The sequence below is a fragment of the Brienomyrus brachyistius genome, chromosome 22 (genome assembly GCF_023856365.1).
Source record: "Brienomyrus brachyistius isolate T26 chromosome 22, BBRACH_0.4, whole genome shotgun sequence".
NCBI lineage: Eukaryota > Metazoa > Chordata > Actinopteri > Osteoglossiformes > Mormyridae > Brienomyrus > Brienomyrus brachyistius.
Genome location: NC_064554.1, coordinates 14,692,587 through 14,710,640, shown reverse-complemented (window position 1 = coordinate 14,710,640; position 18,054 = coordinate 14,692,587). Strand labels below are relative to the sequence as shown.

General features: G+C 45.2%; 1 protein-coding gene across 1 annotated transcript; it reads right to left on the bottom strand.

The window, feature by feature from the left end:
- Positions 1–875: 875 nt before the first annotated feature.
- Positions 876–17,245, bottom strand: LOC125717431 (C1q-related factor-like). The gene is made up of 2 exons (XM_048990339.1): positions 16,245–17,245; positions 876–1,146 (listed from the first exon to the last, which is right to left on the bottom strand). Exons 1-2 carry the CDS (start codon positions 16,839–16,841, stop codon positions 967–969), a joined length of 777 nt encoding a protein of 258 aa, XP_048846296.1. The 5' UTR covers positions 16,842–17,245; the 3' UTR covers positions 876–966.
- Between the last annotated feature and the right edge of the window lie 809 nt (positions 17,246–18,054).

Genomic DNA, 18,054 nt, shown 5'->3' with positions numbered 1-18,054 from the left:
TTCAGGGGAACCATCCGACATGAGTGCTGGTCACCAGACACCAGTTTATCTGGCACAGATTTGCAAGAATGGCCATTTCAAGGGGAACCATGTGAAATCTGGAACTCTAAAATATCTATGTTGTTTCTGTGCTGTCTGCGAGTCCACAGGTCAAAATGAGAGCGACAGAGAGGAAGAAAAAGAACTGGCAAGTATTCTTGATTTTAGTTATGCTGCTATCCAAGTAAGGTGGATGACACTACGTTTCTCCAGGCAAGTCTTTCCAGCACTGATAACAACATCCAGGCACAGGTCTGCTACTATTTGCTCGCTGACATCACACTGAAGGTAAACATCATTGACGACATGCAACCACCAGGTGGCACTGTGCCCAATACGAATAAAAAAACACCTGCTGTGCACAAAATGCCGGCTTCATATTTATTAATAATGAGCTGTTATTTTAACCCCTTATATCCCTCCCTACCCCCCGAGCATGCCAGTGCCCACATAAATATAGTTTTATTTTTTTTTTTACTCACATGGGATCAAGGAAGTTACATACAGCAATACTTGCATTGGTGGTTTTTTTTTCCTTTTGTGCACAGACTTATTTTACATTTGACAAAAGAGAAATACCAAAGTGCTAAGGAGGAGTATACAACGGTGAGAATGAGGGGCGCGGGGAGACAGAGAGGGAGGGGGAGAATGCTGTAAAGTCATTCAAAAGGAGAATTAAACACGGAGGTCCCTCGTGTCAGTGAAATAAAGACAACAGAGCCAGGTCTGTTCCTTACAGAGAAGGCGTTCGGGGAAAATAAAGCCTCTGGGTGCAAGTCTTTGTGACGCTGCCGCTCTGGGTCCCCCCCTCCCCCCCCCCCCCGACATCACTCTCAACATGGGGAGTCCAACTTGTTTCATCTTTTTTCTCATTTGATTCAGCGGCAGAGGAAGGTGGAGAGGAGCACGATGCAGCAGAGCAGTGGATCAATCGGCGTAGAGGATAAAACCGGAGAAGGTGCTGTACTTGTTGTTGTTGCCGCCGTGGGCCTTGCCCCCGTCCAGCTTAATGTAGACCTCGTCCCCCGCGTCTAGGTGCAGGATGACGCTGTTGCTGGCATAGTCGTAGTTCTGGTCGGCGTCCTGCGCAATGGCACTGGCCCGCACCTGGGGCAGGAGGGTCGGGGAGGAGGAGAATGAGAAGGTTCAGTGTGCCACCATTTGCTTTGATCCAGTATTCAGGGGTGGAACGTTCAGGTTCAGAAAGTACAGATCCAGACCGAGATTTTGTTTCAGCCAGCCGGTTGAGTATAAAGAGTCACAGTCACAGAGACTCAACTGCTTGGTTGAAACTAAATCTTGGTCTGGATTTGTATTTCCTAGGCCTGAACTTTCCAGCTCTGCCAATATTGGCCAATCAAACAGAAAAATTCATCCTTGTTCTCCCTCTACAAAGATCCCCGATTTAAAAAGCTCTTGGACGCCAAACCCTTTCGTTTTTTTGGCGGATTTTTCGGTGGATTTCCTACCACAAGAAGAGAGGCCCTCTTTCTCTCAGAAAACAGACACAGCCTTTGTGCCGGAGAGGTGGCCAAACTGTTAGATTGAAGCCCTGATCAAGCAAAGCTTCTGTCCCAGCCTGCTGCCACCACCCAAGACCCTACGTGCAAAACTCTGCGGGGAAAAACCTAGTTTTACCCAGCAGGAGGGAACAAGCGGTGAAGATACTGGATTGATAATATCAAAAATCAATTGGTAGACCTTTACTGTCTTATAATTTTCACCTTTACTGAAAACAATCACAGCTGGCACTAGGGAACATATAGGTTAAAGACACAGACCTGTATCCCATGAATTCTAGAAGATTCCTTGCTGTAGCATCAGAGAAGAATGCAGTGATGGTGTACAGTTACACAAATGGCTTTATCAGTAAGGTGCTTTGCAAAGGTGTTAAGTAAACACTCACAAATGTACATTTTTCATCACACAACTGAAATCTAACACATGCATAATTTTTTGGAGCAAGCAGTAAAGCAGCACTGCATCGTCAAACATGAGAATCCACGGCTGACCAGCAAAACAAAATCATTTAGCTGGAAACTCATACATCTTTATTCTAAGGCTACTTAAATAAAAATTGGCAACATGTATGTCAATGGTCAGTCTTTATTCATAAATGAGTGAAATATTAAATATCACTCACACTGCTGCCTCGCTTTTAATTTAATAGGAATTGCCTAAAATTCTAATTAATTTTTTCAATCCTGGTCCAAGAGGTGACTGTGCAATGATGTGTTGTGTTATATACTACAGTGCAGTGTTTCCCAATCTGGTTCCCAGTAGGGAGCTGGGAGGGAGCAAAAATGTGGACTGTCTGCTGGGAGGGAGCAAAAATGTGGACTGTCTGGCAGGGAACTCGGAGGGAGCAAAAATGTGGAGTGTCTGGCAGGGAGCTGGGAGAGAGCAAAAACGTGGACCGTCTGTGGGTCCCCAAGAGCTGGACTGGGAAACATTGCTATAGTGTATTTTCAACTTTCATGAGAGCATTTCCGTAGCCCATGAACATGCAGTTGTTAGCTAAGATACCCTAACAACTCTTATCTCACTCCACCAATCACATACTAACTTCTCCGTACCCTTTATGACCTTCAATATCAACACCAAATGCAAAGATAACTTGCCAGTGATAAAACAAAGTGCATCATGTGTCACTAGAGAATTTGGCAGTTGCTTTAGCCCCCAGTGGTCAAGCTAATGAGACAATGAAGTCTTGTTCATGGCAAGAGCTGTGATGTGAAGGAACTTCCTGCGTTTGTCAACCTGCAACAAGTCTCTGCTGTATGCCCAAGCTAACAGTGTAAATCGTTAAACAGTGGGATTCCTGATCAGATTAGCATCACTTCATTAACAATAATCAATTACCTTCTCAACACCCTCACTATTTTAACAGCTACAATGGTTTGGTGTCCTTTCTAGTACGTGGTGGTGATCTTTAGTGTAATCCGACTGTTCTGGGATCAGGCATATGCTGGATTAGTCCATGTATTTGATCTGAGGTGTGAAAATGTGACAATTTTGTCAACCTGTTAAGCTGCCAGATCACTGCTGTGTGTTAAATATGTAGGCTTTTGGATTTTATTTTCAGCAGTTGTGTGGAAAAAACCGGAGAAATCTTGCACTACTGCTGAGCTAAGACATGTATTTTAAATTACACCAAAAAAAATACTTTTAGAATGTGAAAGTTCAAACAGATCTTCTCTACACGTCCATCAAAAAATATATATATTTACATACATTCCTCCTACTTCTCCACTCAGAATTCACGAAACAGTAAAGTTATGCTTCACTTGGTACAGCTGAGCTTCACGAGTGGGGCCCACGCACAGGAATGACTAATTTGATATTGTTTTTTTTCCTGTGTCTCTCGCCCCTTCTCAACTCTCTGCCCTCCCCCTCCCTCAGTCAAACAACCTCGAGCAGCTACGGCCAGGGTCTCTGCCATCCACACTCATCAGCGCCTTCCTAAGCTGCCTAATTAAGAGTTGCGTCCAGGCTGCCTCTCCAGCGAGCCGCGGAGGGTGGGTTGGGGCAGGCTGAGCTACCGCCTCGAAATACTGGCGAGAAAACAGCAACGTGCACGTGCCTCCTGCCCCCAGCCCCCCACCGCTCACAATACAACATATTAAAACTGAATCCTTTGAGTGGCTCGATGCAGGCATGCAATATTGAAAGCAAACCTTAGACGGAATTATGTTGGGAAGCACTTGAGACTACAGGGGCCTTCACTGGAGAGGGAGGAGTGAACGTCGGTGCAGCTAAGACCGAAATCACACCTGCCTTTCTGGAACTGTGAATAAATCGCTTTTTCCTGTCTAAAACAATTAGACAAATCACATTTTTCCAAAGCCTTTTTTCCAGTCGTCACCTCTTCGTGTATGTAGTTTCCCTCAAACGAACACCAGTAAGCAAAATATTTTGCCCATCAGTGCCACATAAACAATGGCCAACCCCTTATAGCTGACATGTAAAATACATGCATGATGCATGTGGAAAATAAAGTATACAAATACAAAAGAATTAGCAGGACGTTAACCTGCTAAAAGATGCATCCAACCGTCTACAGCGACTGCTTATCCAGCTCGGGGTCTGCATGCGGCGAGAGCCTGAGTCAGGAAGCATAGGGCACGAGGCAGGAAACATCCTTCTTGGGGAAGTACTGAAGGTATGTTCTACCAAGTGTCTGGACATCAAAGATGGTGGATAAAACACTTAGGCTTCACTTTATTCACCCCCATGGAAGAGGGGACGTCTTTGTTCCAACAACAGGTCTACAGATATAAAGGTATAAATGTATTAAATAATATAAATATGTACTAAAAAGAGTGCCAACACTTAAATGTAGGTATATACAATTGCTTACAATATTGTGCAATTCTGTTTGTAATGGAAAAGGCAGTGCCATATGACACCATTCTAGACAGTGGCCAATATGAATATTATGTAGATCAAGTACATTGTGCATATTTATATGTACATATAGCAGGAGTGTGTATGTACACAAAGAAGGGTGGCACTGCTGAGAATCTCAGATGCAGGTATTTGCAGTCAGAATCTGGATATCTGATGCTTCATTCTGGAAATGGAACCGATGTTCTTTCTACAATCAGAAGAGCTTTGGTGGCCGTTAATAGCACACTGCCGACCACCTGGCAGCAGATGTGAGTGGCGGAAGGCGCCGGGAGACCACACGTGCGGACCCCACCCTCGGATTTGTAGAGCTTGCCAGCGAGCGGCCCAGGCAGGTGGTGTGGATACACTGTGCAATTAATTGCCCAATTAACCATGACATGCACAGTTGACTTATTGACACATATGAGGTCCAGAAGCTTGTGGGATGTTTGTATAAACAATTTCCTGGTGATTAGCTCCTTGTTATGATTTATTCCTGGTTCTGCATCACAGACGAGCAGATGAGCCCTCATAGGTCCCAAGACTGAAGGGATTTGTTGGTGTGAACAGGACATTATGGAAGCAGTATCTACACAGTGCTGGCAAGCAGGTTAAGCAAATGACGGCTAAGCTGGACAACGATGAGTTTGTGTTCACAAACTCATAAGAAAAGCGGGTCACATTAAATAGTGGAAAATTACGTTGAAATTACAGCACATATTAAAATGTAAATACTTCATTTCATGGATGCAAAACAGCTGCCATGGACTGGAGTCCCAATCATGGTGAACCTTAGCCTTGCGCAGTGTGGAATACATACAGATACTGGACCAAATGTACAAGAATTTGGAAGGTATTACTTGTTCAACTTTTTTTGGATAATGTTTTGTCTTTTGTATAGTTTAATGTCTGTAAGAGGAACTGAAAAGAAGAAACAACAGCACAACTTATTCCCGGAGCATCATCTAAGTGACTTTGTGGACTTCCACCGGCGTGCCTGACAACGAGGAAGCAGACTGATGCAGAAGCACCTGACCTTGGAGATCTAGATGTTTATTCACCTTCTCAGCCCAGAAAGCCCTCAAGTAATCCCCCAATAGCTTCCGGAAAGCTCTGTTGATGGAAGGTTGATGCGGTTTTCAAGGTTCTGCTCACACGCAACACTTTGAGAACCCATAGAAACTTCCTAGTCGGTTATTTCATTATATTATATTATTTATTTTGCTGCAGCTGCGCAAGAGGCCAGAAAGAGGGGATTCTTTAGCAGACGAAGGACTGACAGAATAATGACAAGAAAAGCACCAGGTGCATCCCAGATTATTGGCCCTGATCTGTATGGTGGTGCTCGGGTCATGTGACCTCAGGGGCGGGAGCTGATCCATAGGTCGAGGTTGACAGAGGAGAGGGAAACATGGAGGAGGGAAACAGAAGATGCAGACAAAGGTACCAAGACTGGAATTAGCCTCCGGTGTGCCGGTACTGTTACGGGTTACGGTGGTTTATGTGTTCGAAGAGCCTTACAAGGACAGGAACTCGCAGAAGTTTTTTAGAAGACTGCAGGCAATAAGAAACTCCCCAATATTTAATTTGGCATAATTCATCCCCCCCAATAAACAAACCATCGTATTTAAAGGATTAAGTTGTGTCCCCTCCAATATCAAACTGTTTCCTATGCTACTGATGATTTGTATCTCAGACCGTATGCGGTGTGACATTTCTTACTCTCTTGCGCACACAAATTTTAAACAGGGATGAATAATGAAAAGTGGAACTCATAAAAATACAGTAAATGAGTAATATTATATTACGTGAATAAAAACACCTCGACATCAAAGTAGAAGAACCTCAATTCTTTAACAGTCTCGTCTCCACTTCTTGAACTGGGATATTTGAGAAGCACGGCCTTGTGGGATATATGATGCAAGAATCATTATTAAAAAGTCTTTCAAAATGCCTTTTGAACATATTTGTGTTACTGTGGCTGTCCACCCTATCCTCATTTTTAAAATAAAGAGCTGCACACCTCGAAATACATTTTTGCAACCCCTTTTGAAATTCATTAGTCTTACATAAGGCTGATTACTTCAAGCTTGAAAACAAATCTGGGTGATCGATGTCCAGCGTAAGATCGGAAATGTGCACTCCTGCTACGCAACAGTGGCGGAGATGCTTCGGTTTATCACGCAAAAGTGGTATCGTGTCATCGAATGACTAACACTAGAGTGGATTTTTCACTCTGCGAGATTTAGATAAAGGATGACAAACTACGAGGAAGCCAAATATCAGTCTGAGATAAGCAAGAGATTGAAAAAAGTGTGAAGGAACTATGCAGAGAAAACTTTATAAGAGAGTGTATTGGTAATCTATGTTGCCGTGGAGACCTGAAAGTATTCATGTTTACCCTCCTGATTAAATCTATCAGGTCTCATATTGATGTGTAAACAGCGCCTATGAATCTGAACCCAAATCCTAGGCTTCTGCCACCAGGAATATAAACAGTAACCCCTCGACGCACAGAGTTTCAACCTATTTTAATTTCACATGATGACATTGTGGGACTTTGTGCATGTATGTGCAAGCAGATTTATACCCAAAAAATGCTAAAGCCATTGCACAGAACATTTGAATTCTTCAAAATGATTTAGAAAGTACAGTAATACCCCTACACTTGTTCCTAAAGGAGTTGATTTTTTTTTCTCATTGAAAAAAATTATATGCAAAGACTGGTATAAGTTAATTCGCCTTACACCTTCACACAGAGCCAAAGCACAGCATGTCGTGCATGGTTAGGCTCCTTGGTAACTGATCAGTAAGTGCATTTCTATTAACTTCTCAGGTAATGACACCCAGCTGACCGTCGTGGACTGATCATCTTGTTAGGGTCAGATGGATGAATTGGGCCGAGGCCTCAAAGTTACAGACGAGCTTCCAGCTAAATAAGCGGATACCTTCACTAATTAGGTCCAGTGTGTGTGGATTTGTCATTTTTTGAGTTTGTGTTTTTCACTCTGAATGGCTGTTGAAGGTTGTATTTGGTTGTTGATATATATATATCCACACACACACACACACACACACATACACACACACATACACGAGGCAGACTGCTTCCAGGCCCAAAGCGTCTAAGACAGCAGTACACAAGAACAAAGTGAAGCAGGAGACACTGGGAGCAACCAAAAACCAGCCAGGTCAACTTATCTAACAGTTTCTCCTCCTGTGTCGTAGGATAACATCAAGTGACCTGGGGGATGGGAAGCAGTGCAGGTGTGAAGTGGTGCACCACTAGGACAGGTCAGATCAGGCTTCTAGAAGCAGGACTGAAGTTCCTTAAAACAAGGAAGAAGCCCTTCATTAATGAGAAGCAGGGAAGAACCAGGCTGCAGTTTGCAAAAAAAAATAAAATCTAATCACAGACGCAGACCTAAAAACTGAGACATGAGTGAAACAAAAATGTATGTTGTGCCCTCTTGATTTCATCCTTAGGTAATTCTCTTTAGATTTCTGGTGGAAAAGGCTAGCCTAGTAAACGGCAATCACCCCGCTAAACCGAGATGAGCAAAGCTGGTCGGAGCCCTTCTCTGAATCGCGCTCGTGCTAAAGGAAGCTGGTACAGATGACGCCCCAGACTGGTACATCTGCCTGCCCTTTGTCGGGAATGACAAAGGATCTGCCTGAATGGGAGAGGACAGAGGGACCTTGAGATGCCTCCGTGTGTCTGCCACGTGCCGCTCGTGCACAGTGGCTGCGGGCGATGCCAACACTTCGGTTGGTCTGGCCTCCCAGTAGCTGATGCCCAAAAACAGCGGGGGGTGCTGGGAGGGGGGTTGGGACAGAGATGGGATTTAAACAGCCCCTGGATTCCATCAGCTCCTGTAAGCTCCATCTCCCCGGTTCCGCTTGCCGCAGGTGGTGAATAAGTCAGGCGACGTGCTCTCGCCTCTATCGGTGGAGCGATGAGGGATAAAAAAAATGCATTAAACAACAAAAGATGCCCTCCTGGCAAAGGTTTCCTGTCACCCCCCCCCCCCCCCCCTCCCCCCGGGAGCGTTTTCCTACAATCGCTTTTCATAGCTGCTGATGGGGGATTGAGTCTGTCAGATCTGTTTGGTGTTGCTTCAAATTAAACACGAGTCGACTGTTCCCGGCGCATGCGATGCCAGGATGCGGCGCAAAGGATGCAGTGAATCGATGCATCTACACAAGAATTTCCATACATCCCTGAGCTGAACCGTATAGTACTGAACCAGCAATGGCCCAATATTTCACAGTATTAGGTCCTGGAAGTTGAGTTCTTTCTTACTTTCTTTCTGAATGTGGCAGACAGTTTTATCCAAAGCATTTTTTTTAAGAAGAAGTAGGGACAGCCAGTCTCTGGAGCAATTGGGGATTAAGGACCACACTCAAGTGCCCAACAGTGAAGCTACTCTGTGAACCCTAGGCTTTGAACCAGCAACCTTCTGATGCCAGCTACAGCATTGTAACCCACTGAGCCACACACCCATTCCCAGGCCTACATCTAAAAGTTCCCTTGAGGAAAAAGCATGTATTTCGTATTTAATTGTGAATATATATGTTTATGAGTTTTAATAACGCTCTGAGTGAGGGAAGGCAGAAGCAGCAGCTAGGCGACGAATTAATTAAAAACAGATAGGTTTGAATCCCTTGTGAACACCGACGAATTGTGTTCCTTTTTTCATTCACATCTGTGTCTGGGGTCTCCTTCCCAACGTCACGCACCTGTAATTTCGCCAAAGTGCCTCTGTAGCCTGGTTTCTGTCAGTGACACCTTCATTCCTTGGATTTCATTCTCGTAGGGAATGAACAATCACTGGACGCGGCAAGCAGGACCCATTACCCAGACACCGCGCCCCATCTGCTTGGCAGGCACTGCTGATTTGTTGTTAACCTTCAGGTTTTAACTGGTTTGGAGATCAGCAGCCAAATTGAAGTGTACAGAGGTCTAATTATGTTTGAACAGGATACCGACGGGTGCATATTAAAGAGCCCCAAAGGATTTCCCTGTACCCTACTGCTTTGGTTCCTTCCCATTGTTCCAATAACAAAAGAAAGGAATCTGTCACAAAGACTTTAGCTACTGTTTAAGAGTAGTTTTCCAAAGCAGACCTCTCCTGTCATGTTCACTTTAAGTGTAGCTCAGACCATATTGCACATATGATCAGGTTTATGAGACTGTCTGTTGTTGTTTAGAGGAAACTCGTGGTTTCTTCCCGTTTACTTTGGAAAATCTTCAGTTTCTGCTTTTAACTATTTTAGCTCCCTTGACATTTTTTAAAAGAAAAATCATACGGTATGGAGTCTGATAAAAGTGGGGAAACTTAAAAGCTGATACGATAAAAATGCTGCATAATTCCTAAGTTTCTACACTGATGGCGATAAAAACAATACCGTCGTTGTGTTTTTGAACAAGGAATGCGAACTTTATACGAAAATTATACAGAGACGATGTAAATGGCAGCGATCGCACATTAAGGATTATTATTATTACTGTTGTTATTATTATTATTATTACGGTTTGAGTAGCTTGAAAAGCTTTAAAGGGCAGCATTTGTAATCGGGGTTTGCGGAGATTGAGATCGGAAGCCCTTTCGCTACTCTCCCATTATGGGGGCGGAAACGGAATCGGAGTCCAGTTCTGCCTGGGAGCCACTGAACCCCCCCCGACCAGGCTGCAGGTTTTGCATTAGCAGCACCAATGTCACACTATAGTGGGAAGCCGCCTGAATGATCGTTCGGGGAAGAATCCCGCCGTTTCCACAAATACAAATGGCGGAGCGGCGCCGAGAGACTGTCAGTGACTGTTCGAGTGACGAAAAGCGAATCTGTTTGTTTTCCTTCACCTTTTAAAGTGCCTCATTCTCGGTTCACACAAGCCGAAAGACATGGGTTATTACTTGTGTACGTCATTCCAGTCAGAGAAACTTACACTCACTCTACGTGGATATTACACATAGCTTATAAAAGTTATGTCTGTTTGGAAAGTATATAAAGTGAACAAAGCGAAGTTTTTATACTCTGTTGTCCATTAAAACTACATGACGTGGAACTATATGGTATATGTTTCGCGGGAGGGGCGTGGTTTGAGAGGGGAAACCGCCTCCACTTCACGGTAACTAATTTTATTAACGACACAAATTTGCTTTATGTTTTAGAGGCAGAAGGAAGACCGGGAAGCGTTATGTGTTTACGTCATACAGCAAAATTGTGTTCTCCATGTCCGCGTGCCCAAAATATCCCAAAGGTGCCAGTAAAATTGCCCCAGTTCTATCCTTCACTCATCATGCCCAGTGGATCTGTCATGACAGAGTAGGCTTTTCCACACATAATTATGCACAATATTCTGGAATTTGACAGAGAGACACCACTAGCACGTAAAGTTTACATCCGCAATTTGGAATGTTTACGAATATTAGCATAGTGGTATCAGACAAATTTTAGAATATCATTCATCTGAGTCCTAGATAAGTCCTTACAAAGGGAAATTATTAATAGATTGAATAAAATTAGGCCTGCGTTTTTTTTTAACACAATTGACATGCACACTTAATAAATGCTACAGTATAGCCTCCCCAAGAAGGAGATACTGATTGGGGCTGACACAAGAACTACCCGAAAAGTCAAGACTTTCAGCCGTCCGTTATAAGAACAGCGACAGAGAAGCCCTATGAGTCAGCCCCCCCCCCGTCATGACTGAGTCAGGCGTCCTGAAAACACATGGCTTACTTTTGCCGCTACGCACGAGTGACTGTAACGAGGAGACGCTTCCATGCCCACCCACAGATCTGTGACACCGACAACTACCACAATCTGCTTTCCACACAGCTGTCGCATATTCCGGACATATTGTGACCCCTCTGGCAGGCTACAGGACGATTGGCTGACTTGATAGGAGCCGGTGGAACGAGGGAGGAGCCAGGTTTATCGTTGCATATTTAAGTATTGAAACCTTATCAAGGTGCGCACTGAACCCCACCCGCACCCATCGACGCTCCCGGTGAATGTCACAGCCTGACATTTCCAATCAATTGGTATTTCGTAACAACAGGGAATCGGGCCGTAATGGCCTAGCCGTGTCTAATTAGGCCTCCTCTAGTGTTCCGCTCAACGACTCGTCAAGTCGGGTGTCCAATTACGTACCGGATCAAGGCTAAAGGTCCGTCTTGGTGCCAGATTACACAGCAAGGCCAATTCGTGACCCAAGTCCTGCCACATCAGGCTGTTACACTGACAAGGCGATGACCCCCCCCCCCCCACCTCCGGTGGTGATGTAGATCAATGCTCGGCTTGCCCAATAATACCATGATGATCTAATGTCTAATGAAAGCACTAACCAGAGTAATAAAGGGGTACTCGCTGTGTCCCTAACCACCACTGACGCCCCCCCAAATATTTCAGGTACTGGAGACAGTGACATCTCACACAGCTACTGCTAAGGTTTGGCGTCATTTGTCCAAAGTGAAACACATTCGTCACAGTGGCAGCCTCCTGTACATCCCTTATCAAACACCCTCTGATTTTAAATCCATCCACCGTGGGTCTGGAGACTGTCCCAAGCAGCATAGAGTATAAGGCTGGGGTTCACCCTGAACAGGATGTGGTTTAGGGAGTGAGAATGTGAACAGCAATGTCAGGATCGTCCCGGCACAAAAAACAAAATACACAAGTAAACTTTTCTACATGAGGATGATATGTCCTTTAGTTGTTTGTTTATACGTGCAATTGAGGGCAACCTATTGGCTCAATTGCTGGCCATTTGCTCAGGATTTGGTCTTTGTATCCAACTTGTTCTTAACTTGGTCTCCAATTTGCTCCCCACGGTCCAAAGATGTATAGTAAGCCTAAATTGCCTTTTCAAATTATCCTTAGCACACGTGTCCTGTGATGGACTGACATTATGAGCTGTGCCTCCCGCGAAAGGCTCTATGTAAGAAGTGGGTAGTTCCAGATCCAGAAAGTGCAAATCCAGACCAAGATTTTGTTTCAACCAGCCAGTTGAGTGCTCTGTGACTGTGACTCTTTATACTCAACTGGTTGGTTGAAACAAAATCTTGGTCTAGATCTTTACTTTCTGGACCTGAACTTTCCACCTCTGTTCCAGGTCCCCCATAGCCTTGTCATGAGCAGGCAGCTGGAAGATAGACCTCTTCTACATGTACTATGCCGTTATATAAAGAGACAGAGTCATTTGCCACCCGCAAACAGACCCCTCCAATCAGCTGAAAGTCACACTGCATTGAAGGAAGCCCCGGAGAGAAAGGAAAGCCAGGATTTCGGCAGCCATGGAGCTGTAATTGCCAAGGAAGACACATGTGCCAGGAAAGCAGGGATTATTAAAGACAGTGACGGCGTTATTATTCACCTTCGCTCCCCTAGAGAGAGACATGTCAAAGTCATCCGTTTTAATTAAGTCTGAAATGGTTTTCAGTTTATTAACAATATTATTAAAAAGGAACAGAGGAATGAACACAAATATCTTCTGGACCTGATTCAAGGTTTTTAATTACGACCAAGAAGACTCTTCAGCTCATCTTATTCCCTGACGCATGAAAGCCGCTTTGCTTTCTGCTGTGTGCTTTTGTCTCCCGTGGTATCCAGCTCAGCGGGGTGAGACGGACATGTCTGCTGTCTGTCGGGCCCTGACAGGGATTTGTAGGAATACTTAGTAGGCGCTGGAGCAGAGAACTGGCCCTCACCACCGAGAGAGAGGCCTCCGCCAGTAGGGGAGTTCCTGTAAGGACTTGGTCTAGGTCAAGGCAACGCGGCTATGTTTACCCAACTTTACCGAGCCATAGCCTCAAGACCGTAATGAGCAACATCGGCAAGGTAGGTCAATGACAAAGTGGGACACGGGGCCGGAGACTTGGACGTCAGCCAACACAAAAGTTCTAAAACAGCCCCCACGACTCCCTCACCCTTTGCTGCGTGAGCAATGTCTAGTGTGTCGGGAAATGTGCACCGGCTTCCTTGCCGCGGTCCATTGATGACAATAGCGCAAGTCCCACAATGCTGTAGGGCTACAGCCAACAATTACAATGGGAAAGCCCCCCCCCCCGCAGCTTTTTGTAGCTTTGCAAGATCTTCTTTTGCTTCCCTTGCGATTTAGGAGGTTCAGGAGTGCCAACTCTGTGCATTTTTTAATGGTGGCTGCTTAATTAAGGGGGGGGGGGGGGTTACAAGACCCCTCCCCCGAGAGTCGCCCTACATACATTTAACTGAAGAATCTTTATGTCCTTCTCAAGCAGCCCAACGAAGCAAGAGCAGAAGGCATTTTATCGGCACATGTGTTCAAATCTGTCCACATTGATTTGTCAACAATTTTACGGCGACCTTAAATGTTACGAGGATGGGAGTCACCATACGCGAAGCTGCTCTGTGGCGCATGGATTGGGGAGGCAATTAGGAAGAGTCAAGAAGAGGCCAAATTCAACCTGTTTCCTGCATTCAGGTAGCCTTGAAATATCACACGGATTTTAAATATGCATTTTTGCTACATGTTTATATGGTTCAGTCTGTACACATCAGATTGCTTGATTAGGGAGGCGATATGTTGTCTCTCACCCAATTTTCAGATCTGTATGATCATCTGTTCCTAGCGCTGTTTATACTATGCAGTCTAGTTGTGTATATCTGAGTGAACACTTCCTCTTTATAATATATAATTAACCAGTTTTGCGTCAAGCACAGTTTCAACTTGAGAATGTGACTACTGAGGATTTACTCCAGTAGTATTGTTTAACTGCTAAAAACATTTAGATAGATGAAAGCAATATAATATAAATCTGCATGAATTCATTATATTCCAATAGCTTGTATTATCCTCGGAAACACTGTCTGATGCCTCGCAGAACAGCAACGCCAGAACAGCGTTGCTGCCACAGGACACTTCGCACGTGCCCGTGTCGATAAAAGTTACGACAAGTTTTACAGTACTGCAGTCCTCGGATTGTTTATTTCATTCAGCAAAACCCCCCTCTTTATGCATTGCTTCAATTCAGAGTTTTACGTGACCTCCAGCCAACAAGAAATGCACATGAACTGAAAATGTTTCAAGCAGTCGCGTAAAAAAAATAGAAGAACCGCCGCACAAAAACATTGCACGGCATAAAAAAAAGACTACTGACGTGCAATCTGGAGTTATATTTAGTGTAAAATATCTACAGGGATGAGGGATTTTGTTATTAATCATGATTCCTGTTTCAGAAACACAATAGACTGCTTGGTTAAAAAAAAATGAAATTACATTTCTAAGAATTAACGAATTGTTTTATAAAAACAGACGAACTACTATTAAAATTACGAACACCTATGGAACTAATTGATCGAACTGCAAATTCGGCAACTGAAATACAGCAGAAAACGGTCGATATTTCGCTTAAATGTAAAATAGGCGACTTGAATAAACGACTTGAAATCCAAAATCCAGCCGAAGTTGTTCACATGAAATGCAAGTCTATACGCCCCCCCACCCTATAGTGTGCATGTGAGACATCCGACAACATCCATGTCCGTAGTTCCTCCGAATCAGCGGTGCCCCAGAGTTGGAGTTTTTCATAATGCGATTCACGGTGACCACGGGCTTTACCTATATTGTCTCTAATATTTACATCTAATTGACATGTTTATACGTAAATAAAAGATTTATTCCTGTAATCAACACCGACACAAAATGCGACGATAACAGGCAAGCATACAGTCCTTTCGTTCGAACATCAACTTTAAATAATTTGATTTATTTGTAACATCCGACAAATGCAGCTTCCCGTCGGCAGTCTGTCATTAGCTTATGTTTATGCGAGGGATTTCACGCTACCGAAGTCAGTTTGTAAATGGCGTTGTAATATTGTAAAAGTCGCACAGCAAGACGATTTCACCTGTCATACGTTCAGTCACTCATTTAAAAAACGGCGGCTGCCTTGTTTCATATCGCAGTAACTGGGTGGTTTTTGCCCCCCACCCCTCCCCCCCCGCAGACATGTGCGAAGTCGAAAGCAATTTTACGACTGTAATTCCTGGTGGAAGACCGCCCCCCCCTCTCCCAAATGAATAAATATTTTTATTTAAAAATTCATTTTTCCATAAAGCCAGAAACGCAGAGCGTGCTGTGGTTTTCTTATTCTCCTTCGTGTCTATTTGTAAATATATCCGACGAGCGTCTGTTATCAGCAACAGGTAAACGCGTGGTTTATTTTATAGATTTTAATTGTTTTCCTGCCAGTGACATTTTAACTTTTCTCACATCCCATAATAAAGCAATGCTTAATAATTAGTTCTTCTAACTCTCTCAGTTACTAGTGCCGTTTAATAATCTTTCCAGTTCACCAGGAACAAAAGACATCTTCTGCCTCTGACAAAAAGCACAACTTCTGCCAAACTTTCCAGCTTCAAATTATCAGCAATATAATATGTGTTATATCTCGGAGAAATATCACTAGCCCCTCTCCTCATTCCACTCCCTTTGTATGGATGATACAGATATCAGTGATTTTACGACTATAGTAAGTCCATTAGGGTTTCCGATAAGTGTGGGGCTGAACACACAGGCGTCATTCAGGACACATTTGCTGGTGCAGCTGTGCGATGTTCAGCTGCCTGCTCTCTGGTTTTAAAATGCACCGCACAACTTCCCACTTCCATGGCAAAGACAGCGCTAGAGGGAACTTTTACGTCGCACAGAAGTCGCACGTTTATTTTTAAAAGCAAGCTACGGTGTGTCACCAACCATGAACAGAATTCCCGACGGGTGAAAGCAAGCATGCTAACATCGAGGGGGGGAGGCGGGACGGGTTGTCACCCACCTGGCCATTTTTGCAGAGGTCTGCCCACATGCTGGTGCCATCGCCGCCTCTCATTAGTACATGGTACACAAAGAAGTAGGTGCCTGGAATGCTGCAGATGAATTTCCCCGAGGTGCCGTCGTAATTGTTGCCCACGTTGGTCACCACGTCGTCAAACTTGAGGATCTCGTAGCCCTCGTGTGGGTTCTTAAGGCCGGCGTAGAAAGCCACACGTGGGATCGTGGTGTAAGTAGCTGTGCTTATGGCGCTATTCCCTCCAAGACCCAGTATCCCGGTTCTCCCAGGATCGCCCCTATCTCCTGGAGGTCCCATGGGCCCCGGCGGTCCCGGCTCTCCAGGAGGCCCCGGGGGTCCAGGTTTGCCGGGACGGCCCGGCTTCCCTTGTGGGCCCTGCACCAACGTGGAAGGCAAGCTGCTGTGGTCACTCAGGGCCTCGGGCTCTGTGCCAATGCCGTTGGAGCTGGTGGTGGCTGTGCCCTTGTTCAGGTAGGGGTCGCACACCATGCGGCAGGTGCCCAGCATCTCATAGTGCCCGGCGTCGGTGCCCACGGAGCTCACCAGCACGGGGATGAGGACGACCAGCACCAGGATGAGCATGACCCCCACGGCGGCCGCCACGAGGGTCTTCCTCCCGATGCTGAGTCGGGGAAGTGGCTGCGCTGCCAGCGTGGGTCTCCCCGGGGCGGAAATGGTGACGAGTGGGTTCAGGCGACCTGCGACCGGCAAAGAAGGGGACACGCGGATCCCAGGAGCGACGGCCGGCGCAGAGGGGAGAGGGACGGACCGGCGACCACTTGCTCTCAAGCGGAGACACGCTCGTGCACACACTCCAGCACGGGGAGGGAAGGGAGAGGGAGGAGGCGGAGAGGAGCACGCCAGCCAGAGAGAAAACCGAGGAAGGAGAGCGAGCAAGAGAGAGAGAGAAAGAAAGAAAGGATGGCAGAGGAGAGAGGATGGGGTGCAGAGAGAGGGAGAGAGTGCGAGGGATGGACCCGATCTGAGGAATCACAGTATGTTTGTGTTGATTGATTCACTGGCTGCCTTTTTATAGAAAGGCAGCTGAGGAGCCCCCCCTCTGGTAGGGCCCTGGCAGGGATGCAGGGAGGTGCAGAGGTTCCTGCCTCCCCTGTCAGACTGGAGGCGGGCTTGGTCGGAGGAGTTCCATCACATAACATTAGTCTCTAACCCTTGATGCTCCCAATGGTGTAATTAGTGTTCTTCAACCCCCCCCCCCCCCCGTTTCGAACATCTTTTTTCTCTGTTTATTCAGAAATTGAAATTTTTTTCAAAAAATAAGGGAGTGTCAAAAACCACATAGGCAAACCTGCACAGAGATACAGGCTAAGTTTTTGGATCGGGTGAAATCAATCGACTCGGCCCTCGGCTAGCGGATCGATCTGGCACAAGGTGACATGTGTCATTCCAAATTGTGTCACAGAGTGTCCCTCGTGCTTCTCGAGATCGAGGCAAGGGCTGAGGACGACGGATGATGAAGGCATGAGATTTTCCAGGATCACAAGCCAGTGTAAAACGAAAGCTGAAACGCAGACGCTGTGAAAGTGGCGGAAATCCAAAAAGAACGTGAATGGAAACAAATATTTGGACAAACATCTTTTCAAAGACATTCATAATAAGAAAAATCTGCATTGATCAAAGAAGGGTCTCAGAGAAAATTGATTTACTAGAACTATGTGTGATTTTTTTAGATTTAATTTCCACTAAGTGTGAACAGTCTGTTTATAAACTGTCATGAGGTTACCTAAGTCTGGCAGAAATTAGTAAAAAATAAACACATCTCTAAAAAAACTGC

Bases quoted from the DNA above. Each gene is read 5' to 3' on its own strand.
- LOC125717431 (XM_048990339.1), bottom strand. From the start codon at position 16,841: ATGCTCATCCTGGTGCTGGTCGTCCTCATCCCCGTGCTGGTGAGCTCC. The intron at 1,147-16,244 runs GTGGGTGACAAC...CTCCTGCCCCAG, and splicing joins ACCTCTGCAAAAATGGCCAG to GTGCGGGCCAGTGCCATTGC.